The 24767-nt window shown below is 36.2% G+C and overlaps 1 protein-coding gene across 9 annotated transcripts in view; it reads left to right on the top strand.

Moving 5' to 3' along the window:
* LOC106877917 (cadherin-87A) overlaps window positions 1-24767 on the top strand; it is a 222610-nt gene that overhangs the window by 150715 nt on the left and 47128 nt on the right. For all 9 annotated transcript variants that reach the window (XR_016240751.1, XR_016240750.1, XM_089347726.1 and 6 more), the window contains 4 exons: window positions 2710-2910; window positions 4244-4557; window positions 10102-10617; window positions 17501-17680. Coding sequence is in view for 7 of the 9 variants with exons in the window: in XM_089347726.1 (XP_089203852.1) it covers window positions 2710-2910; window positions 4244-4557; window positions 10102-10617; window positions 17501-17680 (1211 nt within the window). In the remaining 2 variants the exon portion in view is untranslated. The remainder of the gene's footprint in view (window positions 1-2709; window positions 2911-4243; window positions 4558-10101; window positions 10618-17500; window positions 17681-24767) is intronic.

Below are 24767 nucleotides of genomic sequence, written 5' to 3'. Positions count from 1 at the left end.
TCTTTCTTCCTTTTCTGGTTTTTACATCATTTCCACAGATTAGTTCATTCAATGTTGATATTTCACCTCTCATTATTTTAATCTCTTTTTCAATTTTACTTTTCCAGTTTAGAATTCTTCTCAGGTTTGTATTTCTTTGTTTTTTTCAGAGGCATGTAACTGGTTTCACTTGTCTTAGCAGCTGCATAAATAATTTCATTTAATTCAGTGAGATCTGGTTTTAGTTCTTGTATAATTTCCTTTGTTATATAGTTTCCAATTTCAATTTGTTTTCTATTTTGGATTGTTTTTGAGAATTTATGAAGTGGTTCTCTATCATGCGTATTGGCATGCCTTACATCTCATGCTTATTCAAGATTTTCTGCTTCGGTTCTATCATAGACTTTCTATGTTCTTCAGCAAATGTGTAGTCTTCAAATATTGTTTCTTTACCACTATTCTCGCTATCTTTATTAGGTTCATTACAGCTTATTTCTCCAGACATTTGCGTGTTCTGGACAGATGGCAGTCGTGCATTTGAGACTTGTGGAGAGTTGCTCTCTTCATCTGGTTCCTCATTTCCTTCCTGTCTTATGTTTAGGTCATTTTCCACTGCATGCTTGATCGTGTCTTTTATTTCTGAAGATATCCCTCCTAGCATTTGCTAACTTGTTTTTGTCCAATCATTATCATCATCATCATCATCATTATTATTATTATTATTATTATTATTATTATTATTATTATTATTATTATTATTATTATTATTATTATTGTTATTGTTGTTGTTGTTGCCTTTGCACAGCTTCTAATGCTGGAGATGTACTACAGTGTTAGCTGTTCACTACCAGTGAACTAAGGTAACACCTCTTATTTTTTGAGCGGTTCCAAGCAGTGCTGTTTTCTGCAAGTGCTCCACCCTTATTGCAGCCCCTATTTGTTCCATGTACTTCACGAAATTTTTGCTCACTGTTCCCAGGGCTCCGACAATTATCAGTACTACTGCTACCTTTTCCATCGACCACAACTGATTAACTTCCCAAGCTAACCTGTCATATCTCTCGACTTTTCTTTCGTCCTTATCACATACCTTATTGTCAGCTGGGCAAGCTATGTCTATGGTCCAGCATAGTTTGTTTTCTTTCTCAAATAAGACTATGTCCGGCTTCCTATTCTCAATCTCATGGTCGCACTGTATCATAAAATCCCATAAGATCTTTGCACTTCTATTTTCGACAATGCCTTCAGGTTTGTGGTAGTACCAATTTTTTGCTTTGTCAAGTTCATACTTGTTGCAAAGTGTCCAATGGACAAGTCTGGCTATATTGTTGTAGCGTTTCTTATATTCCTTCTGGGCTAGTGGCGTACTTTGGCTGATAATTGTTATTATTATTATTGTTCAGTAGTTTTATTTTTATAACGTGCTTTCACTTCACTACCGAGCGCAGCTCTGTGTGCCTTGGGTATGTGCTGTAGTTTGCTGTGGTGCTCTTATGTTTACTGTATTGAAAGTGTTTTGCGTAGAATGTGTGCAGTACCTAGTAGTGCAATTTTCTGTATGTTATATATATTTGTAAGTCCTGGTGTTTTTGTTATGTATTTGTCTGAATATTTTTTTATTATACCTAAGGCACCTACTATGATAGGAATTGTTTCTGTTTTTAGACTCCACATTCGAGTTATCTCTATTTCCAGGTCTTTGTACTTTGAAAGTTTTTCCATTTCTTTATTATTATTATTATTATTATTATTATTATTATTATTATTATTATTATTATTATTATTATTATTATTATCATTATTATTATTTTTATCTTCTTTCTTTAGACATTTTGTTCAGTTGCTTGCTTGACTCATTACCTCTAACCTAGTGCAAGAGAATACATTTGCTTAATTATTTTTGGCTATCTGAATAGGTGGTGCCTTTGTCATTGAATATTTAGTATCACATCACAAAACATTTTCTTATGGAAAAGAAATTAAAAAAAACCCCAAAAGGTTTTGGTAAATATTGCATATAAAAGTGTAAATATATAAATAGTAAATACCAGAATATATATACAAAATCATAATGACAAAATAACATTAAATTTTGACTTGTAATATAGAATTTGTAAACCAATGAATGGAGATGCCTATGAATATTATCTAAGTTCAATGGCAAACTCAAATTTTTAGGGTATGTTACAGAAGTTTATAGTTACTCTATAATTTATAGCAAAAATTAGCTTATTCTCATCTACTGCAAATTATCTTTTACTGTCCCACTGTCCCTTTCTCATTAATCAGATAAAAATGTTTCTGCAACACCTATTTTAAATTAAAAAAATAAGCTTATAATTTCAACACTTGTCTTTTCATTTTTAACCTCGTAGTAATGACACTTTTATGCAGTACTTGTTAAAATGAGCATACATTACTCAAGCTAGGGATATAGTTGCATCATTGAAGTAAATAGCATCATCAAATCAAGTAACACTCCCAAAGCAATAATCTTACATTCATAAAATTGAATTCATGTCTTTTCTCGTAACTGACACATAAAAAAAATTCAACATTTGTTCAATAATCTTTTCTCTTTCATATTTACAGTTATAAAATAGAGCATAAAATGTAGTAGGAATATTTGATAAACTTTAAATCCTTTAATGAATTAATTATACAATGAACTATTGGAGAAAATGATAATTTCTAAATTAATCGCAAAGTACTCTCTTTTTCTTTCCTCAGGATTTTTGACAATTACAGTCAAGGATATAAATGATTGTTACCCAGTTTTTAGAGAAAATTTTACATTACGAAATTTGGTTGAAAACTATCCTGTCGGAAGTATTATTGCAACACTTACAGCCACTGATGAAGATAAAAATGACTTTGTAACATATGAAGTTCTTGACAATTCTAAAAAGTTTGGCATTGACAATAAAACTGGTACATATATATATATTTTTTTAAAATTTCTTTTAGCCATGTTTTTCTAGTTTCAAAGCAATTAACAATTTTTAGTGTTTTACTTTATGAAATTTCAATTGCTGTTACTGTTGATATTGTTTTACTGAGTAAATGTAAATGTCTGCAATGCCTTAAATGGACTTTTGAGTAGTGATACTTGAGACAGTTGATAATATGATACTAGTCAACTATCTACAAGGTGCAAATGAGGTCCACCATAGGATATTGCTCTCACATTGGACAGTGATACTACTATGCATACTGATATCCTGGATTGCATCCAGAGAAAGATCATTTAGCTGGAAAACCCCACAAGACTCGTGAGATTGATGCCATGAATGAGCCATTGAAGGCCAGCATTGCAGGAAAGACAAGAAACAAGGTGAAGATTCCAAAGAGTGGAGAAAAGGGTAGCAGAGACAGCATGGCTGAGAACCAAAAGCTGGAAAGTGTCCATTAGTGATGGAGTGTCAATCAGCTTGTAGTAACGCTGTGCGCATGCGTAATCTCACGCATGCGTGGAATTCAACATCCAAGCGTTTCCCGCTTTGATCGATCTCTTTCTTGCTGGCCAGCGATTGAGCAAGGACGTGTCTAGCTGTCTCTCCATCTTTCGAACTCACGCTAGACAGCTCACATCAATATACCAACGTCTCAACAACCATGGAAAAACAGAGGACTCCTTTTATTTAAACGTGTCACACGATCGAACACAAAATTCTCTGCCACAACAAATTCTCTGTCTCAGCAAATAAAATGGAAAGTTCAATTATTGGATGATCTAGTCTTTATTTCCAATAGCTAAATGAAAAAAAGAAGTAAACATTCTGCTTGGTTACATAATGAAATGTCTATTGTGGTTTATCCTACTGATCGATGGTAGCAACTGTCTGCTTTGGTTTGTCCTGCTCAAGAATGTATATCTCAAGGCTGGAGATAGTTGAAGAATTTACTAAGAGGATCCATTGGTGCTGTTTAGCTTCAGATCATCTTTAAATTGAGCAGACCAATGATTAAAGGTATTCCAACAAGGACTATCTTGTCTTTCTCCTGAGCATTGTATATCTTGGTATGCATTATATAACATGTCCAGTGTTTCAAGACTACAGGTTATGATTTGAAGGAGATTTGACTTTTATTTGTAGCAAATTGAACTATTATTTAGATGTTACCTCATTGCTTCAAGGTACCATATGAAGAAATAAATACTTGTATTCAATATGAGTGTTGGCTTGGTTAACATTTGTAATTAAGTACTCAGAAAATTAAAGTATTTTATTTTTGTCTATTGTAAATTTTTTTCAATTTTCAGGTGAAATTTATTTAATATCAGAGCTGGATCGTGAAGAAAATCCAAACATCACATTTAATGTTGTGGCCAGTGATTCTTTGTTACCAACATTATCTTCCACAGCAACAGTTTTTGTTGTTGTTGAAGATTTTAATGATAATGCCCCAGAATTTCAGAACCTTGTATCTATATTACCTGTATCAGAAGACACTCCTGTAAATACCACAATTACTACAATAACAACTACCGATAAAGATATAGGAATACATGCGAATGTTAGTTATACTCTGACAGTTTCTGGTGGAAGTTCTCCTTTTAAAATTGATAAAATAACTGTGAGTGTTAAATATCTTCTTGTATTAAATTGTTAATTCTTTTCCCTTTTCAAAACATTTCATAAAAGCAATCATACATATTCATTTTGGATACAAGTACAGAAATTTTTGAATTAATGAATTCCAAAATATGTTAAAATCTATTTATTTATTATGCTGGTTTGATCATGTGATGCATATGAATGAGGACAGCTGCATAAGAAGTGCCGAGCTCTAATTGTAGAGAGAACCTGTGGAAGGGATAGACCCAGGAAGATGTTGGTTGAAGTGGTGAGAAAGGATCTTTACATGCTAGGCCTCACTGGAGAAATGACAAGGGACTGGAAGTTGTGGCGATCTGCTGTACCTGAGGAAACATATCAAACTTAGTAAAACTGCTGTCCTCCATACATACAGGCTTATCCTTTAACAATGCCACACAAAATGCACTCATATGCATGCTGCATAAATACACCCAGTTGGAGTACTGCTCTATTACCTAGGACAGTACTACTATTACACACATAAATGTCTCAGATCACATGTCAGTGATTGTTAACTGGTTGATGAATCATTTACCAATATGCTACTACCTCTGATGTTAGACATACTGTCTTCTTTCTCTGACTATTATATTGCTTCTATAATGGCTTCTGCTCCTCTGAAGTAGCTAGAAGTAACTATCTGCATACCATTTCTATCGAAGTCCATTTTCTCTCCTTTACCCATCATCCCTTATATTCTCCTCCACTTCACCAGGCTCTGAACTTATCACTTTGGTGTATCTTGCCTCACAAATGTCCGCTCTTTTCAATTTACAATTCATTACGCTAAACATAAACTGTATCAAATTCAACAAACTTGGAAGGCCTAAAAAGATAACCCCCCCTCCACACACACACACAATGTAGAAAGAGAACAAAAAAATACCTGACTAATCTGGAATTTTGTGCAGTTGTGTTATATACTAGCTTGGGAGTGCCTGAACTTTCTATAGAGCCGGTCTACATTTAATTTTATAATCTCTTTACAGATGTTCATTTTTTTAATATTATTTTTAATAATAAAGTGAAATAAATACATTTGTATTCTTGGATAGCTATATTATAAAAGCTTGAAGTGATATTTAAATAGAACTGCTTCCAGCATGGCTGCAGTCAAATGACTGAAATGAGTACAAGAGTAAAAGAGTGTATTCAATTCACAGTATATCTGTGGAAACAGAGAGATTAAGTTTTCCATTTTCAACAAATATGAAAAAGTTTTTAATGGTATAAAAATTATTCCTTTTAAAATGGAATCAAAAATTTAAAATCAGCAGAGCAATCAATTTAACCCTTTCAATACCAACCTGGTCGAAACCACTTCTGGCTCTGTAGTACAAATGTCTTGTTTTCAAAAGTTCTGAATTAAAATCTTCTACCAAACCTTAGTCACAATTTATGTTCCTAACACTAGCTTAATGATAACTAAGTTATTTTAATAAATTCTTTGTTATACTCTTTTACTCTTTTACTTGTTTCAGTCATTTGACTGTGGCCATGCTGGAGCACCGTCTTTAGTCGAGCAAATCGACCCCAGGACTTATTCTTTGTAAGCCTAGTACTTATTATATCGGTCTGTTTTGCTGAACTACTAAGTTACGGGTACGTAAACACACCAGCATCAGTTGTCAAGTGGTGTTGGAGGGACAAACAAAGACACACAAACATATACACACACATACACACATATATATATACATACATATGACAGGCTTCTTTCAGTTTCCGTCTACCAAATCCACTCACAAGGCTTTGGTCGACCCAAGGCTATAGTAGAAGACACTTGCCCAAGGTGCCGTGCAGTGGGACTGAACCCGGAACCATGTGGTTGGTAAGCAAGCTACTTACCACACAACCGTTTTTAAAATTAATTGAAAGAAACATAGAGCATCTCAAAATAAATACAGTAAGGAAAGGGTTAATAAACTGATAAACAATTCAGTTTATTTTAAAATCAGAACCGTGTCTAAATGGTCTGTTAATTATTTACATTAAATGCATGTTTCAAGAATAGGAAAAAGAAATTGTTTCATTTAAAAACAATTGCAGGCATGCTTCCATTGCATACTGTTAGGTAAATATTTTTTGGTTTTCGATGTATAATTTGACAATGATAGGCATAAATAATTCTTCAGATGCGTCTTTATCTTTTAGCTTTTATCTTTTACTTGTGTCAGTCCTCTGACTGTGGCAATGCTGGGGCACCACCTTGAGGGTTTTTTAGTTGAACAACTCAACCTCAGGACTTATTTTCTTTAAGCCTGGTACTTATTTTATTGGTCTCTTTGCCATATTGCTAAGTTATGGGGATGTAAACACACAAACACCAGTTGTGAAGTGGTGTGGGGGACAAACAAAAATAGATATATACATACATACATACATACACACATATTAATGTATATACAAGAAACCGGTTTTATATATATATAAAACCCTTGACTTCAAAAAAAGGAGTGGCTGTGTGGTAAGTAGCTATAGGCGCAGGAGTGGCTGTGTGGTAAGTAGCTTGCTTACCAACCACATGGTTCCAGGTTCAGTTCAACTGCATGGCACCTTGGGCAAGTGTCTTCTACTATAGCCTTGAGCCGACCAAAGCCTTGTGAGTGAATTTGGTAGACGGAACCTGAAAGAAGCCTGTCGTATATATGTATATGTATATATATGTGTGTGTATGTGTTTATGTGTCTGTGTTTTTTCCCCCCCAACATCTAATTGACAACTAATGCTGGTGTGTTTACATCCCTGTAACTTAGCGGTTTGGCAAAAGAGACTTATAGAATAAGTACTAGGCTTACAAAGAATAAGTCCTGGGGTCGATTTGCTCGACTAAAAGCGGTGCTCCAGTATGGCCACAGTCAAATGACTGAGACAAGTAAAAGAGTAAGAGTAAAGAGATTCAATAACACCATTTACAAACCCTATACTTGGAATGACCAATTTTAAGTACTATTGGAACTTACTCCCAAGGTACAGAAATCTTATATGTATACCATTCTGTCTAAATAATGGAACTGCAGATACAATATCCCTGCATATCTCACGTCTATTTTCATTCCTCCACTTCACTCTCTATTTTATATCTTATCTAGAATAACTATTACTTAACCATTTTCTCACACCGTCTCCAATGATGGGATATATATAAAATATCCTGGAAACAGCTGTAAGACCTTCTATTTATAAATGTTCTGAAATCTTTCACAGCCTTGGATTTTTATCTCATTCTGTTAATTTATATATATATATATATATATATATATATATATATATATATATATATTATGTGTGTGTGTTTATATATATGTGTGTGTGTGTATGTATATATATACACTCAAACTGGAACCATGTGGTTGGCAAACTGGTTTCTTACCACATAACCACACTTGTTAAAGCATTTCTTCTTTTAATTTTATTATGTTAGTGTATGACAATTCATCATCATCATCATCTGTTTTCCATGCATGGGTCAAACAGTTTGACAGGATTTGGCAAGCCACAGGGCTGAGCCAAGCTTCAATGCCAGCTTTGGCACAGTTTCTATGACTGGTTGCTCTTCCTAATGCTGATCACTTACAGTGTTCACTGGGTGCTTTTTTGTCTTTTTTTTGTGCCACTGGAACTAGTGGAAGTTGCCAAATAACTTGCAAGACAGAAAAAGATCAGGGATAAAGGAACCCCATTCCCAATGACTAAGTGGTGGGAGTATTTGAGAGTGGGAGGTGGCTTTATGCCAAGTGTTGAAAGGTTGAAGCTTTATTAAGGAAAAGCACCAGTCTTGCTATAGAGTAGATATGTAGCTACCCAATAATATATAAAATGGGTGGGAATAGCTGAGAAGATAAATATGGTAATATGGGGTGCCAGAGAAAACTCTCAATGTACAAAGTGAAGATAAGAGAGGATATGGACAGTGGTTTTTTTGTGGATGAGAGTGTAGGTAGTCTCATAAGAGTTTGAGGGGAGAGTAACCGATGGTTAAAGATGGGGCGGTTGAAATGAATGTAGTGAGTGATGAGCAATGGTGGGGTGTGTGACTGATGGAAAAAAGATAGGTTGAAAGAAAACAAGCCTTGACTAACAACGATATATTTTTGATATATACTGGAGTATAAAATACCTATAAGGTGATAATTAAAAAGAAAAAAAAAATTTTTTTAATTAAACTTTCAAATTTCCTCATAAGTAAGTGGCCATGTTATTCATATCCTTGATTCACCTGCCATCATTGAAAAACATTCAAAACACTTCTCAAATTCTGTGCAATCATTTCGGTCAAACTCCAGTGTTTGATACGAGCAAAAAAAAAAAAAAAAATTGTGCAATAGGTGTAAAACAACATGTAGTAAACAAATATGGAAAAAAAAAAAATGCGTACTGGAGAACGGGGTGGGGGAGAGGACTCGAAAAATTCACATCAGGAATGTTCCGAGTCCTCTCACCACTTCCCCATTCGTCAGCAAAAGCTTTTTCCTCATATTCATTTACTACACATTATTTTACACCTAGTACACTATTTTTTTTTTTCAATTTTTGTGACGGGGGTGGGTCGGGTGCGGAATTGGATAACTCACACAATCCAGTAACCCCACTTCGACACTCAGTCACAAAAATGAAAAAAATAGTGTAATAGGTGTAAAACAACATGTAAATGAATATGAAAAAAAAATGTGTGCTGGCAAAAGGAGAGCGGTGGGGAGGACTCAGAAAATTCACACGATCAATCTCACAGGATCCAAAAACTCATTGTTAATACCTGGTCACAAAAATGAAAACAAAAATAGTGTACTAGGTGTAAAATAGTGTGTAGTAAACGAATATGAAGGAAACAAATTTTGTTGACGAATAGGGAAGTGTTGAGAGGAATTGGAAAATTCATATGTGAATTTTCCAAGTCGTCTCCCCCCACTCCCATTTGCCAGCATGCATTTTTTTTTTCATTTTTTTTACTGTGTTGTTTTACACCTATTGCACTATTTTTTTTTTTTTGCTCGGGTCAAACATTGGAGTTTGACCATATTTTATATAAGTATTTTGTTTTGTTCGCTTTCTTTTTCATAATCATTATTATTATTTGAATAATCATTTATTTAGTCATATGCAAATTTTACTCATATGCAAACGGTATGTTGAACTTTACAAAACAACCTTTGATTTTCTTGTATTCAACTTGTATTTTAGCATTTCACTGTAAAACTATTGAAATAGAATTTGTTTTTTGTTTTTGAACATGCATGATTCTTCAGTGAAAAATTAGAGAAGAATCTTCATTTTATGTAATTTTAAAAAAATTTTAATTCCAAACTGCTCTAAAATAACTTTCAAATTTTTTTGCCAACTCATATTTTACTGTTCTTGTGAAAATGATTTGTGAAAAAATTCATCTGCATGCAGGATATGCATCGCCCCCTCCAATGCCTTTTTGTTTTCATTACTAATTCTTTTCAAAATAAGCTATAGTTTTGAAAATTTCTGTGAATACAAAATTTCCTTAATTAATATCATTTTCTTTCTATTTCAGGGAAAAGTAGTGTTAATTTCAAAACTTGACCGAGAGGCAGTGGATAAGTACACTGTTATTATTACTGCTCAAGATAACTATGACTATGTAAATGATTTTCAAAAACCTGGATGGAAAGAAAACACAACTACAATCCTAATCAATGTAACTGATGTTAATGACAATGCTCCAGTATTTAAGTCTGATAAATATTTTGAAACTGTACAAGAAAGCGTATCTAAAGGAACTATCTTGACTGTTGCAGCCAATGATGAAGATATTGGAGAAAACGGTAAAGTTCAGTACTCAATACAAGGAATGGAATCTGTGTTATTTAAAATGGATCCAGGTACAGGTGCTCTGAGTATTGCTTCAAATTTAACAAATAAAATAGGATACAAGTGTTTCAATGTTACTGCAAAAGACCAAGGAAATCCACCATTAAATTCAACTACATCTATTTGTATTAATGTTACTGACATTAACAACAACAATCCAAACTTTGAAAAGCCAAATGATACAATCAGCATACCAGAGGTAAGTATGTTTTAAGTTTAATATTGATAACAAAGGTAATGTCTTCTATATTTAACAATATGATGCTTTGCTGAATTCGGAGTTTGAGCAGATAACTCTACACAGTAGAATGAGATATATCCTAATGAATGAGGTTAGACTGTTGTAAAGTATAATCTACTTTAATGTTCTGTTATTCTGTGCCTGAGAAGGATTTTTGTAAATATAGATGCTTACATATAATTCCATTGGTTTGGCTGGGTTCTTCTGTCACGTACCTCCTGAAAGTATCTCAGAAGGAGAGATGTGAAGATCTTCGATGTGACATAAATAAGGCTTATGCCATGTTAGTTGCTGCAAACATATCTGCCACCTTTCTTGTAGAATGGCAAAAGGATCATATCATTCCTTGTGGGATTTCTTTGGATTCTCAGATGCAGCTGATATTCCTGTGCAGCCATCATGCCATGGTATTAGAACAGCTCTTAAAGAGCTCTGCTGGTAGGCCATCTTCACCTGCCACTTTGTTATTCCTCAGTTTTCTGACATACAAGCATAGGAATCAACAATTTCATGCTCTTGGGAAGCTGTAAGTAATGTTTTGAACCATGAAGGATTTGTACTGAATTTTTGTAGAGTTCTGAATTTTTGTAGAGTTCTGAATTTTTTTAAAACATTGTTTTTGAAACTGTCTGATAATACAGACATAGACTTGCCCAAATACATAAATAAATTAATATTGATATTGTTTCACCTTTGTTACAATCATCTGAAATGGAACTGTCAAAGTGCAATATTTGAGCAATTCTGCTACTCAACTTCAAAAAAAGACATTGAGCAGCTGAAACTGCTTGTGATATCAACAAAATGTTTGGTGAGGAAATGACCAGCAAGTGGTCAGCTTGTAAATGGTTTAAATGATTTCGCAGTGGAGACCTCAGCCTTGAAGATTGTGAGCATAATGGACACCTATCTGTCATTGATGATGGTCAATTAAAGACAGTTGTTGAGAAAGATCCATGTAAAACCATTTGAGAACTGGCAAAAGAACTTCAAGTTAGCTAGAAAACTGCCTGCAACCATTTGCATACGATTGGAAAATCAAAAAAAGCTCAACAAATGGGTACCACACGATTTGAATGAAAATCAGAAAATGCGTAGATATGGAATTTGCTCATCACTTCTTCTCTGTAACCAGACCAATCCATTTCTCGACCGTATTGTAACTTGCGATGGAAAGTGGATTCTGTACAATAATAAAACACATTTTTCACAGTTGATGGACCAAAATGAAGCACCAAAAACCTTCCTTAAATCTGAGCTCTTCAAAAAGAAGGTTATGGTGACTGTTTGGTGGTGTACTGCTGGACTCATCCACTATAACTTCTTAAAACCCAGAAAAAACATTACTACAGAAACATATTGCCATGAAATTGCCAAAATGAATGAAGAACTGCTACTCATACATCCCAAACTTGTAACTCGTTGGCAAAAATATGTTGATTGTAATGGTACTTACATTGATGAATAAAATTTATGCATTGTTGAAATATATTGTAATGAATTTCATGTTTCAAAACATTGCTTACTTCTTACTCAGCCTGATAATTCTTCAAAGAACTGTCTACTAAGTTGGATTAGGCATTGCCTCGCTCATCTGAAACCATTTCACTTAAGCCACTACAGCCTCTAGTAATAATTTTTTAAGAAAATGGTAGAACTTATGGATGTCACCCTCTACTGCAGCCTTTATGGTGTCTGTTGCAACTAAGCACCAGTATTGATTAAAATTGACGTGAGCTGAGCGATTAGTCTGTCGTTTGAGCACACAATATCTCAGACCTCTACTAATTTGTAAATTGGATATCTTCTTGATAAGTGAGATGGTGGACTAGGAAATCCAGTCCTTTTGTTGGCACCATCAATTACTTAGTTCATTTCCAGCAACTTCTTGAACATTGCTTTTGAAGGAGAGCCAGTGCTCAGTGACTGTCATCTCTGGGTCATGGATAGGGAGACCATTGAATCTATTTCTTATCTCAAGCTGAAAATACCCTGAAGTGTAGCCACTTCAGGGCATTGAAGTCTGTTCATATCGACTTTGATGGAAGATATGACCTTTCTAAGGGCTTTCAAGTGGAGCCGTAACTTGGCGTATGGTTGGAGCCATTGAGTACAGTGTTGAGGAGTTTGAGTTCTTCACCATTCAAATGGGTGTTCACAGGGTTCTGTTCAAATGCCCACTCTTTTCAATTTCATCATCTATTGGATGCTCAACCAAGGTCTAGATGGTCTCTCTGGTGCCAGGGTAGGATGTGATTTCTCTGGCACTGACATTGACTTTGCTGACAATGTTGCCATCCTTGGGGAGTCCTATTCCAACATCCAACACACACTTGAAAGGATAAACCTCACTGCTGCAAGAATTGGAATGAAGAGCAATGCCTCAAAAACAAACAATGATCCTCTCAGCCAACATACCTGCCTCCTTCAGGTATGAATATTGTGTATTCATCTTAATGGAGAGGCTGTGGAGGAGGTGGAGAAGTTCAAATATATCAGATTGCCCTTTACAGCCACTTGCTATGGGAAGGATGAGATCTACATTTGAATCAATTGCACACAGTCGACATTCTGCCACCTCCATAAGTGCATGTGGTTGTATCAGGAGATTTGCCTTGTGATGAAATGCTGTATTTACCAGGTGCTTGTCTGAACAGTTCTCCTCTATGGTTTTGAGACCTGGCCACTGCATATTACTGATCTCCATAAGCTGAAGGTCTTCGATTACTTCTGTATTCATTGTCTTCTCAGACTGCGAATCTCAAACTATGCTTTGAACCGACAACTTTATGCTCACTACAGTCTTTCACCTCTTGAGGGAACTCTTCTGACAATGAGACTACAATGGTTTGGTCACACATTGTGGCACTCTGACAATGAACTTATCTGGAGGCCAATAGTACCATATCCACCCCTGGATTGGCGTAAGTGGAGAAGTGGTCAGCTGAAGACATGGCTCACAATAGTCAAAGCAGATATGGAACTCGTTTCTGGTCCTTGAGTCTTTGATGTTTGTCGGTGGAACTGGAAATGACTTCAAAATGCTGCAGCATCGGTGCTGGCTTAACCCCTCCCAGGTGAATGCTGTTACAAGACAAGGCAATATATATATATATATATATATATATATATATATATATATATATATATATATATATATATATGTATGTGTGTGTGTGTGTGTATATATATATATATATATATATATATATATATATAGTAAATCTTAAAAAAGAACAACAACAAGAAAAACAACTATACGAGGATGTGGTTCATGTAAAGTATTAGCAGACGCTCAGGGAAGGAAAGAAAGGTGGTTTAATATTTTGAGCAATGCTCTTCTTCAGAAACAGAGGAAAGTCTAATAGAAAGGAAGCTGGAGGACGAAAATCACCAACGATATACATGGACACCTAAATATGACTTGGATGTAAGAAAACACCTACATTGCTAGAAATGAGAGCTAAAATGCTCTAATGCTGTAGTCAATGCACATAAATGAAAACATATATGCTAACAGGGACCTTAATTATCTGAAAAGTGCCTATCAGGTATTACCTATACTGACATCAGTTTTGGCAATCTCCACTTGCCTCTTCAATAGGCAAACATACATTTATGCTAATCTGGAAGCTAGCCAAAAGGAGCCGAATGTTCAAGCCAGTCCCTATTAAGGAGGCAAATGGAAATTGTGAAACTGATGTCAGTATAGGAAATTCTTGGTCAGCACTTTTTGGATGATTAAGACTTCTGTTAGCATACATGTTTTCATTTATGTGTGTTGACTACAGCATTAGAGCATCTTAGCTCTTATTTCTAGCAATGTTTTCTCATACCTTAGTAAAATTTAGTGACAATTATAATTCTCCTTTTTGGTGAAATATTGCAAACTGCTGTTTATCTACTACATATGTGTGAAATTCTGTCTGTGGGTTTGTTTGTGGAGTTGTTAGCTAACTCCACCTACATCGTTTTATTAATTTTGATGAAACTCGACATGTGAGTAGAACTAATGTCTAGAAACCTCATGGCGTACTCAGATTGTTGAAAAAAAGTTGATAACAGGGCCAAATTTGAACTCATTATATAGCGGCAGGCGAAATACCACTAAGCATTTAGCCTGGCATGCTAACAAATGTACCAACTTGTCACCTTAATAATAATAATGATAATAGTCATGACAATGTGGCAAGAATGATCCATTAGGAACTCTGTGAAAATCATGGCCTACAAAGAGCAAAGTCATGGTATGAGCAAACTCCAGAAGGAGTCACCTAGGATGAGAATCGCAAAACAATGTGGGATACAATGATCCAGTGTGACCACCCAACCAGATGTCGAAAACCGGACATTGTTGTGATGAATAAAAAAGAAAGAACATGTATGATCATCGACATGGTATTCTCCAGTGACAATAGGATCATGTGAAAGAAGAAGGAAAATTAAACTATGATGATTTTAAGTGGGAAATATGAAGGTTGTGGTCAATGAGGAGAGCAGATGTGATACCAACAGTAATTGGTGCACTTAGAAGTATCAGCACTCAACTACCAACATGGCTAAAAAAGATGGGTGCAAGTGTGAAGGTAGAACACCTACAAAAATCAGCATTGCTTAGAACTGCAAGAATTCTTTGCAGGTTTCTTGAAGCATGACCAGTCAACAAGTGTCACCTTAATCTGCAGGGTGTGAACAGCTGATATTTTCCATCATATCCAGCAAAATAAACTGTGAGGTTTCATATAATAATGATAATAATATTTCATAATAACAATCATAATAATGATAATAATAATCCTTTCTATTATAGGCACAAGGCCTGAAGTTTGGGGAAGGGGGATAGTCTATTACATTGACCCCAGTACTCAACTGGTAAATTACTTTACCGACACCGAAAGGAATAAAGGTTATGTCAACCTCAGCAGAATTTGAACTCAGAATGTAGTGACGGGTGAAATACCACTAAGCATTTCGTCCAGTGCGCTAACAATTCTGTTAGCTCACTACCTTATTATAATGATAATAATAATAACTAGCTGGACCCGTGAAAAATTCATGGAAAACATTAAAAATGTAAGCATCTGTAAATAGTGTACTGGTGCAATGAGAAATGTTTGTATATTATGACTGTCTGTCTTTACGTTCTGAGTTCAAATTCTGCCGAAGTTGACTTTGCCTTTCATCTTTTGAGGCTCGATAAATTAAGTACCAGTTGTGTACTGGAGTCAATCTAATCAACTGGTTCCCTCCCCACAAAAATTTCAGGCCTAGAAAAGTATATTGTGAAAGTTACAGAATATAGAAAGTAATGTAATACCAATGACTATATAATCCAAACAAAATATCTGTAACACAAACATTAACGGAATTACTATTTAACCTTAGAATACATTGTACATATTCAAAGAACCTTCTTGGTTTAGTGGTATGGAACGTTTTTCTGGTATTCTTTTATTCATTTACTTGTTTCAGTCATTTGACGGTGGCCATGCTAGAGCACCGCCCTTTAGTCGAAGAAATTGACCCTTGGACTTATTCCCTCTAAGCCTGATGCTTATTCTATCAGCCTCTTCTGCTGAACAGCTAAATTACAGAGACGCAAACACACCAACATCAGTGTGAAGCAACGGTGGTGGTGGGACAAACACAGACACAAGCACATACATATATATATGATGGGGTTGGAGGTAGTGGTGATGCTGGCTGGTGCGAATTTGTGGTTTACTGGTATGCCGAGAGAGATCCAGCGGGCCACACATACATGCATACACATACACAAACATACCTAGAGAGAGAGGGAGAGAGACAGACAGTAAGTGTCAGATAGTCCACAATTAAGTTTTTATCTCTCTCTCTCTCTCTCTCTCTCTCTCTCTCTCTCTCTCTCTGCCACTGACTGGAGTTTAGTTGCCTTCAGATGTGAAATTGGTGTCCAATATTTGCTGTGTGTAAGTATCTGCTGTCCCTCTTCTCTCCTGCTTTTGATTTAACAATGTGTATATGTATCTATGTATCTACTTCTCTTGCAATGAATGGCGTCACCGCCCACTTTCTCTTTCACTCTCACTCTCTCTCTCTTTCTCTTGCTTCCTCTCTGTCCTCCTCTCTCTTGCTTTGCCACTTCTTTGAAATGTGACACACACCACAGGTACGTACAAAAACAAAAAGTTAGCGCATTAATATTATTGATGATGATAAATTAATAATAATCATAATAATAATAGTAATGCCCTGATGCGGTACCAGGCAGTGGCCCTCATGGCTTCTGATTTTAACTGATTGGAAGTGTGATGTACATTGTTTTGTCTTGATATAAAAGATGGGCTACAGCAAATATTCTGCTCCATACCACAAATTTGCTTGTCAGTTGCTTGACCTTAACCACTTGAGCACATCTCTTAGTGGCTGATGATATGTGCATCTCTGACCACAAGCAGAAGTAGTGGGGAAGCATCATAATCATGTGTTGAGAGAAATTATTTGGCATTTGAACAATTCACCTCTGGAAATGGGTATTTTGTTCATCATCCTTAAACAAATCTTATTCAGGAACCTTTTGAGCAGGATGGGCTACTCAACCTGTAGAAAATTCTAACTGGGCTCCACCTTCAAGCTCATGTGCTGTTTATCTTGGTATAAGATCATTGTGATGCATGTGCCTGGTGTACCCTTATCAGACGGGTACACCAGGCACATGATAAATATAAACAGCTGTACCAATATACAAATTCTGCATTGATACACAATGCCAAATCAAATCCCTTGCCAATGATATAAAAACAATGACAATTTTCAAAAATATTTTTCTAATATTTGTTTAATTTTTCTTTCTTCTTTGCAGTCAACATGTCCTGGCACTAAAATATATACAGTCATCATAACAGACAAAGATTTTGGTGTTAATGCTAAAATTAATTATGAACTGGAAAGTAAAGCTGATAACAGTTATTTTAAAATAGACGATTCTGGAAATGTTAATTTGGAGAAGAAGCTAGATTATGAAAAGAAATCATTATACCAAGTAAGATCATTATAAAGTGTTATCCATGTGTATTCCAATCATCCTTGTGTATTCCAGTGTTTGTATTCTGTATTTTCAGTGTGTTTTCTAGCTTATTCACATGTGTTCCAGTTGCCTACTGCCAGTTGACTGTAAAACAGTTTTTGGGGTAGCCATGTGTCAGGCATTCAAACAAGGTGACCTGCCCACCTAACCTGTGCTCTCCTCAGCAGAGCAGAAATGTTTGGCTGATCAACTCAAAAGAAGACGTATGTGTCTGGGACTGTGTCAGGTGATTTTCATTGGCTTTCTCAGACACTTCATGCAGAAGCAGTTTAGCCATTTGGCATGGTGTTTGTAAACTGTCCAAGTCTCACAGGCATACAGTAGTGTAGGCAGTACAACTTCTTTGTACATCTTCAACTTGGTGGCCAGCTTAATGCCTCTCCTCTGCCATACTGATTTTCATAGCCACCTGCATGCTGAGCTTCCCTTTGTGAAGTATGTGTCAGCTTCATTGTCGATATTCACAGATCTGGAGAGTGAATTGGCAGAAGGGAAGCACACACAAGGTGGGCAGAAAAAGCACTTCAAAGATACACTCAAAACCTCACTGAAGTGCACTCAGATCAATGCTGACACCCAGGAAATGCAGGCACAGGACTGCTTTGCCTGGTGTAGCTGCACCAACAGAGGTGCCACTTCTATGAACAGAATAAGATCACAGAAGCACGAAGAAGATGTAAGCTTCACAAGTCTAGAGCCAACTGTTATAACCCTCATCACCACTGTTATAATCTTTAAAATGTTGGATTTCAATAATGCCCACTTCAGTATACAGTATACTTAGTAACACCAGTAAAGACATGACTATTTCTCAACTGCCTGCTACATGCTCTCTACTGTCTTGTACTTTCCTATTTATAGTGACCATGTCATACCACTTGTCACATGGAAGAGTGTATCATTATTACCTACAATATCTCCCCTTTTAAGTTTTTATGTGGGAGTATTATTTTATTTAGTAATAATTATTTTTATTCACCCCACCTCCCTTTTTTGAGTTTTTTTTCCATACAATTTAATTTTTTTTGCTTGGTATCTATTTTCAAGAATTCTGTATGTTTTCTTTTCCTCTCACTTGTATGCCTGGGTTCGATCACCTGTAGTGGCATTGATACTTGGAATATATTGTGCAATCATTCCATTGGTTCTTCCGACTTTTTTGGTTCGCTTTCTATGAATCTCTTTTTCAGTTGGTTCCTGTGTTTCTTTTGTATGCCTTTTCTACTTTTTACCCAATACATCATTGTAAATGAGGAGGCAATGCTTTGTGAAGTTAGCCAGAGGCTATTAACCTCACTGTCTACCTGTGTGTGTGTGTGTGTATGTGTGTGTGTGTGTGTGTGTGTGTGTGTGTGTGTGTGTGTATGTAGGTATGTATATTGTTCTTGTGTCACTTTATAATAAAAACATGTATTTGGTAATTTTGCCCACTTCCCAGTTCTGCTTTCCATTTTTGTGTGTCCTCATATACACCTTATCACCAACTATAGAAAATCTTACTATATCTTCCCTGGCACTTTTTCTTTTCTTGCCAGGTAGCAATTTATCAAAAACTGATTTTACTTTCCTTGCAAACATCAGCTCTGCTGGTGAGCTACCTGCTGGTGTTTTCAAATTTAGCTTCACACGGTACACTCTTAAAAATTGTTCTAGAGCTACTTCATCCGTGACTTCCTTATTTGATTTTCTCAGGGCTCTTTTGAAGGTATCAACAAAGCATTCTGCTTGTCCATTAGATTTAGGATAGTATAATGCTGTAGTTATATGTTCTACTGTGAATAATTCACAAATTTTTTTCAATTCACTAGACACAAATTGCTTTCCATTGTCAGACATTATCTTGTCCGGATGCCAAATCTTGCAAACAATTCGTATAAAAGATTTATTACGGTTGAGGAGGTTGGTTTTTTACACTTATAAATTTCAGGCCATTTTGGTAAAACTATCAACTACCACTAAGTAGTATGAATCGTTTAGAGGACCAACAAAATCAATGTGTAGTTTTGACCACAGAACATCTACTTTTGGCCAAACTTCCCTTCTTGTATTTGTAGATACACCTCCAGTAGGTCCAATGTAGAGAACTCCCCTCCATTCAACTTTCCAACTTTCCAAACACTTCCTTCGGACTGGGCAATGGGTAGTTATGTGCAACTAGACAATCATTCAACCCTGTTGAAAGATCTGCACAAACACTTAGTTTGTTATTCTTCTTTTGTCACATAAACTGTCAATGCTGCCTAGTCTGTGTGGTTCATCTTTTCAATACTACCATTGCTTTCCAGTCATTTGAGTTCTTTGTTAATCTAGTCTATTGCTGTGAATGGTACATTCCTTTTTGGCCTAAATACCGGTGTTGTACTTTGCTTTACAGCGATCTTAGATTTTGTTTTTTGTACAACAACCCAATTCTTCCAAAAAAACATTGGGAAATAATATTTTAATTTTTTGTTTCTGTCTTTCAGCCTCATTCGATCTTTTGACTGAACTGACTAAATTTACAGACAGAACACTTACAGGAATGTCCCACAATTTAAATAGTTCCACCCATTCTATGGTGAATAAATTAAGTGAATCTTTCAACACAAATTTTTGCCTTTTTTGTTTGGTTTTGAAAGGTTACTTTACATTCAAATTCCCCCAAATATAATCTTTTTCCTGTAACACCATGTGCTACCTTTTTAGATTTTATTAAATTTGGCTTATTTACATATTTCCATGTTTTTCGTTTATAATAGTAATGTCACTATCCATGTCCAACTACATTTTAACAATTGTATTTCTGGTTTTCACCTTTATGAATTTTCTCATCGTTATATTTCCAATTTCTTCCAATGACATACGATTTAATCTCCTACCTTTTTTCTGACATTTGATCATCTTCGTTCTACCATGTGTCTTTATTTGTCTGATATTACCAAATTGAAAACACTCCACTTTCTTAAATGGACAATTTTTTCTCAGGTGCAGACCTCCACATGCAAAACATGGGTTTAGTTCCTGATTTTTGTCATATTTTTTTTAGAAAACACTTTACCTTTATTCTGACTATTTTGCACTTGCATTACTTGGAAACAATCTTTATATTCATTTTCCTCTGTGTCATATCTTAATTTGACTATCCTTTCATATTCTTGTCACCTGCTATAGAATTACATCCTAGTTTTGTTCTAGCTTTGTGAGAATTCTAGTTCTAACTTCTGTATCCTTTTTAGCAGTAAATCCCTGTGTAAAAATCAGGCATTTGAACATGTGTGGTGATAATTAATCCAGCTTAAACTTCTTGTATTTCCTGTTTACTCTACCAGCATAAGTGATGTAGTCCTTGCCATTGTTTTTCTCTATATTCAGACACTTCTAACATGTGTTGAACTATTAGCTTTTTTTCACTGAAAATTTTATACAATATATCTATTGTGTCATTAAAGTTTATGTTCAAAGGTTTTCTTGGGAGTACATAATTACTGTATCATTCATGTTCTACTGTTCCCAGTTTTCTCAAGATTAAGCATGTTTTCAGCTTGTTGTCCCAATCTTTTCAGTCTTTATCAAAGACTTGCTCATATCTTCTGTAGTATGCTTTGAGGGTAACTCTTTTGTCAGGTTCGTATTTGAACTCTGTTATGGAGTTTGTGACATAGTCTGTTGAGAACACTTTTTCTAACTTTCTTAACAACTTCAGTAATTGCCGCATTTGTTACTGTAATGTCATTTGTTGTTGTTGTCGCTTCTGTTGTTGCCCTTGCAGTTGTATCTGCTGTTGTTGTTGTTGTTCCTTCAGTTCTTATTTTTGCAACTTGAGCAAACTGACCAACAAATTTTCCATAATTTACAATTATTTTTCGTAAAATTCATGCAACAAACTTTTATGAGTTTATTAATTCCTCTTTGAGTTTCTATTAACTCCATGTAAATTGCTTTTATCCTCATTGAGTTTATTAATTCCTTTTGAGTTGCTTAAATCCTCGTCACCACTGTTATAATCCTTAAGATGTCAGATTATAATAACGCCCACTTCAGTATACAGTATACTTAGTAACACAAGTAAAGACACGACTGTCTCTCGACCACCACCTATGTACTCTCCTTACTGTCTCTTTACTCTCCTATTTATTGTGACTATGTCATACCACTTGTTACGTGGGAGGAGTGTACCGTTATTACTATTTCCCTATAACACCAACTCCTTGCCTTCATTCCCAGCAGACCACCAGTACCCGACCAGTAGCATAACCTTCTGAGCATGCATTAACCTGATTGGTCATGGCTGGATGCACCATGACATACCTTCTTCCATATGATGTTTATTCTAATTGTAAAAATAGGTATCCTGTATCCCTGTATGTTGAAAGAATTGATTAAAAGTTGGCATCAAGAAGGGAATATTGTTATTAAATATTGCCTGAAAGTGTTCTGTGCAACACATGCCAAAATAAAAAAAAAAAGACTTATTGTTTATGTTAATATTGTAGATACATAGACAATTTAGTGTTACTCAGATACATAGTTGATACTCAAATTTCATGTCATTTTCGTGAATAAAGTTTCATTTTTTAACCATCATCATCATCATCGGTTAATGTCTGTTTTCTATGCTGGCATGTGTTGGATGGTTTGACTAAGGAATGGCAAGCCAGTAGGCTGTGCCAGGCTCCAATCTGATATGGCGAGGTTTCTACAGCTGGATGCCCTTCCTAACACCAACCACTCTGAGAGTGTAGAGGGTGCTTTTTACATGCCACTGGGACAGGAGCCAGTCAGGCGGCACTGGCATTGACCACATTTGGATGGTGCTTTTTATGTGCCACTGGCACAGGAGCCAGTCAGTGGGGGACTGGCATTGATCACATTAGGATGGTGCTTTTTATGTGCCACCGGCATGGGGAGCCAGTAAGGCAGCACTAGTATTGACACATGCTTGAATGGTGCTTATTACATGCCATCAGTGCTGGTGCCAGTCAGACGGCACTGGCCTTGGCCACAACTACAATTTCCATTTTGATTTCGATCTTGATTGGCTTTTGATTTTGGTTTTTGATTTTGCTTGACTCAATAGGTCTTCTCAAGCTCAGTGTATCTCCCAATGATTCAAGGGCAATTTTAAATGGGCTGGTTATGTGACATTGGTATAGGCTACAGCTGTGATCTCACTTTACTTGCTGGGTCTTCTCAATCACAGCACATATTTCCAAAGGTCTTGGTCTCTTGTTATTGCCTCTGTGCGGCCCAATGTTTGAAGGTTATGCTTCACCACCTCATCCCATGTCTTCCTGGGTCTCCCACTTCCATGGGTTCCTTCCACTATTAGGGTGTGACACTTTTTCACACAGTTCTCTTCATCCATACACAGTACATGACCATACCAGTACAGTTGTCTCTCTTGCACACCACATTTGATGCTTCTTATGTCCAACATTTCTCTCAGGATGCTTACACTCTGTCGTGTATGCACACTGACATTACACATCCAGCAGATCCTACTAGCTTCATTTCTTTCAAGCCTACGTATGTCCTCAACAGTCATGGCCCATGTTTCACTGCCTTGTAGCATGGCTGTTTGTACACATGCATCATACAGTCTACTTTTCACTCTGAGTGAGAGGCCCTTTGTCACCAGCAGAGGTAGGAACTTTCTGAACATTGCCCACGCTACTCTTATTCTAGTGGCAACGCTCTCAGAGCATCTACCCACACTACAGACTCAGTCACCTAGGTAGCAGAAGCTATCAACTACTTCTAGTTTCTTCCCCTGGCATGTAATGGAATCTGTTTTCTGAGCGTCTTTGGTGTATATTGCCCTGTTTATCTGCTACACACAAAAATTATCATCCCAGTTAACCTTCCTTTGATATTGCTGCACCTCTTTTGTGTCCATAACTTACACTGGGTACATCTTATGGAGTTTCTATGTACACCTTTTCTACAGATTGTGCAGGGCCATCTACCTGAAGGGATTTGTGATTTGTCTGCCTTCCTAATTACTAGAACTTTGGTTTTTGCTAGATTGACTCTAAAGACCTTTGATTCTAGACCGTGCTTCCACAATTGAAATTTCTTCTCTAGTTCTTGGAGTAATTTAGCTATGAGAGCAAGGTTAGTAGCATAGAGGAGCTCCCAGGGACATCCTGTCTTGAATTCCTCTGTTGTTGCCTGGAGGACTGTGATGAATAAGAGAGGGCTGATGACTGATCCTTGGTGAACCCCTACTTCTATTCGGAATTCTTCACTATACTCATTGCCAACCCTAACCTTACTGACAGCATGCCTGTACAGGACCTGTACAGCTCTTACTAACCACTCGTCTATCCCTAGTTTCTGCATTGCCCACCAGATAAGGGATCGGGGGACCCTGTCAAAGGCTTTCTCCAAGTCAACTAAAGCCAAATACAGAAGTTTATCTTTGGCTAGGTATTTCTCCTGCAGTTGCCTTACCAGAAATACAGCATCAGTGGTACTTCTACTTGGCACAAAACCAAACTGCATCTCATCTAGGCTAACTCTCTCCCAAATTAGTTGGGCTATGACCCTCTCTGTGACCTTCATCACTTGATCTAACAATTTGATACCCCTGTATTTATTTCTATCTAAAGCATCACCTTTACTTTTGTAGCAGTTGACTATGGTGCTGCTATACCAGTCACTGTGTATGACTCTTTCATGAACTACCTGATTTACAATATGGGTGACTAGACTATAATCCACACCACCAGATATTTTAAGCATCTCAGCAGTGATTCCTGATAGACCAGGAGCTTTCCGTGACTTCATATCCTTAATTACTTTATCTACCAGGGTACTATTGGTTCAGGTAGCTGATCCCTCATCTGAGTCAACATTTGACAGGCTCTCCTCCTTCCACTCATTCTCCGCATTCAGTAGTCTTTCATAATGGCATCTCCAAGCCTCTTTCTTTGCAGCCTCACTAAATGCAAGTGAGCAATCATCCATGCAGACACATTTCTCTGCTGTGACGTCACAATTCTCTCTCACACACTGTCTTGCAATCTGAAATACTTTAGTTCTTTGGTCCTCACATTGCTGA

This window comes from Octopus bimaculoides, chromosome 2 (genome assembly GCF_046866305.1).
Source record: "Octopus bimaculoides isolate indiv1 chromosome 2, ASM4686630v1, whole genome shotgun sequence".
In the NCBI taxonomy this organism is placed as follows: Eukaryota; Metazoa; Mollusca; class Cephalopoda; order Octopoda; family Octopodidae; genus Octopus; species Octopus bimaculoides.
This window is presented reverse-complemented; position numbering and strand designations above follow the sequence as displayed.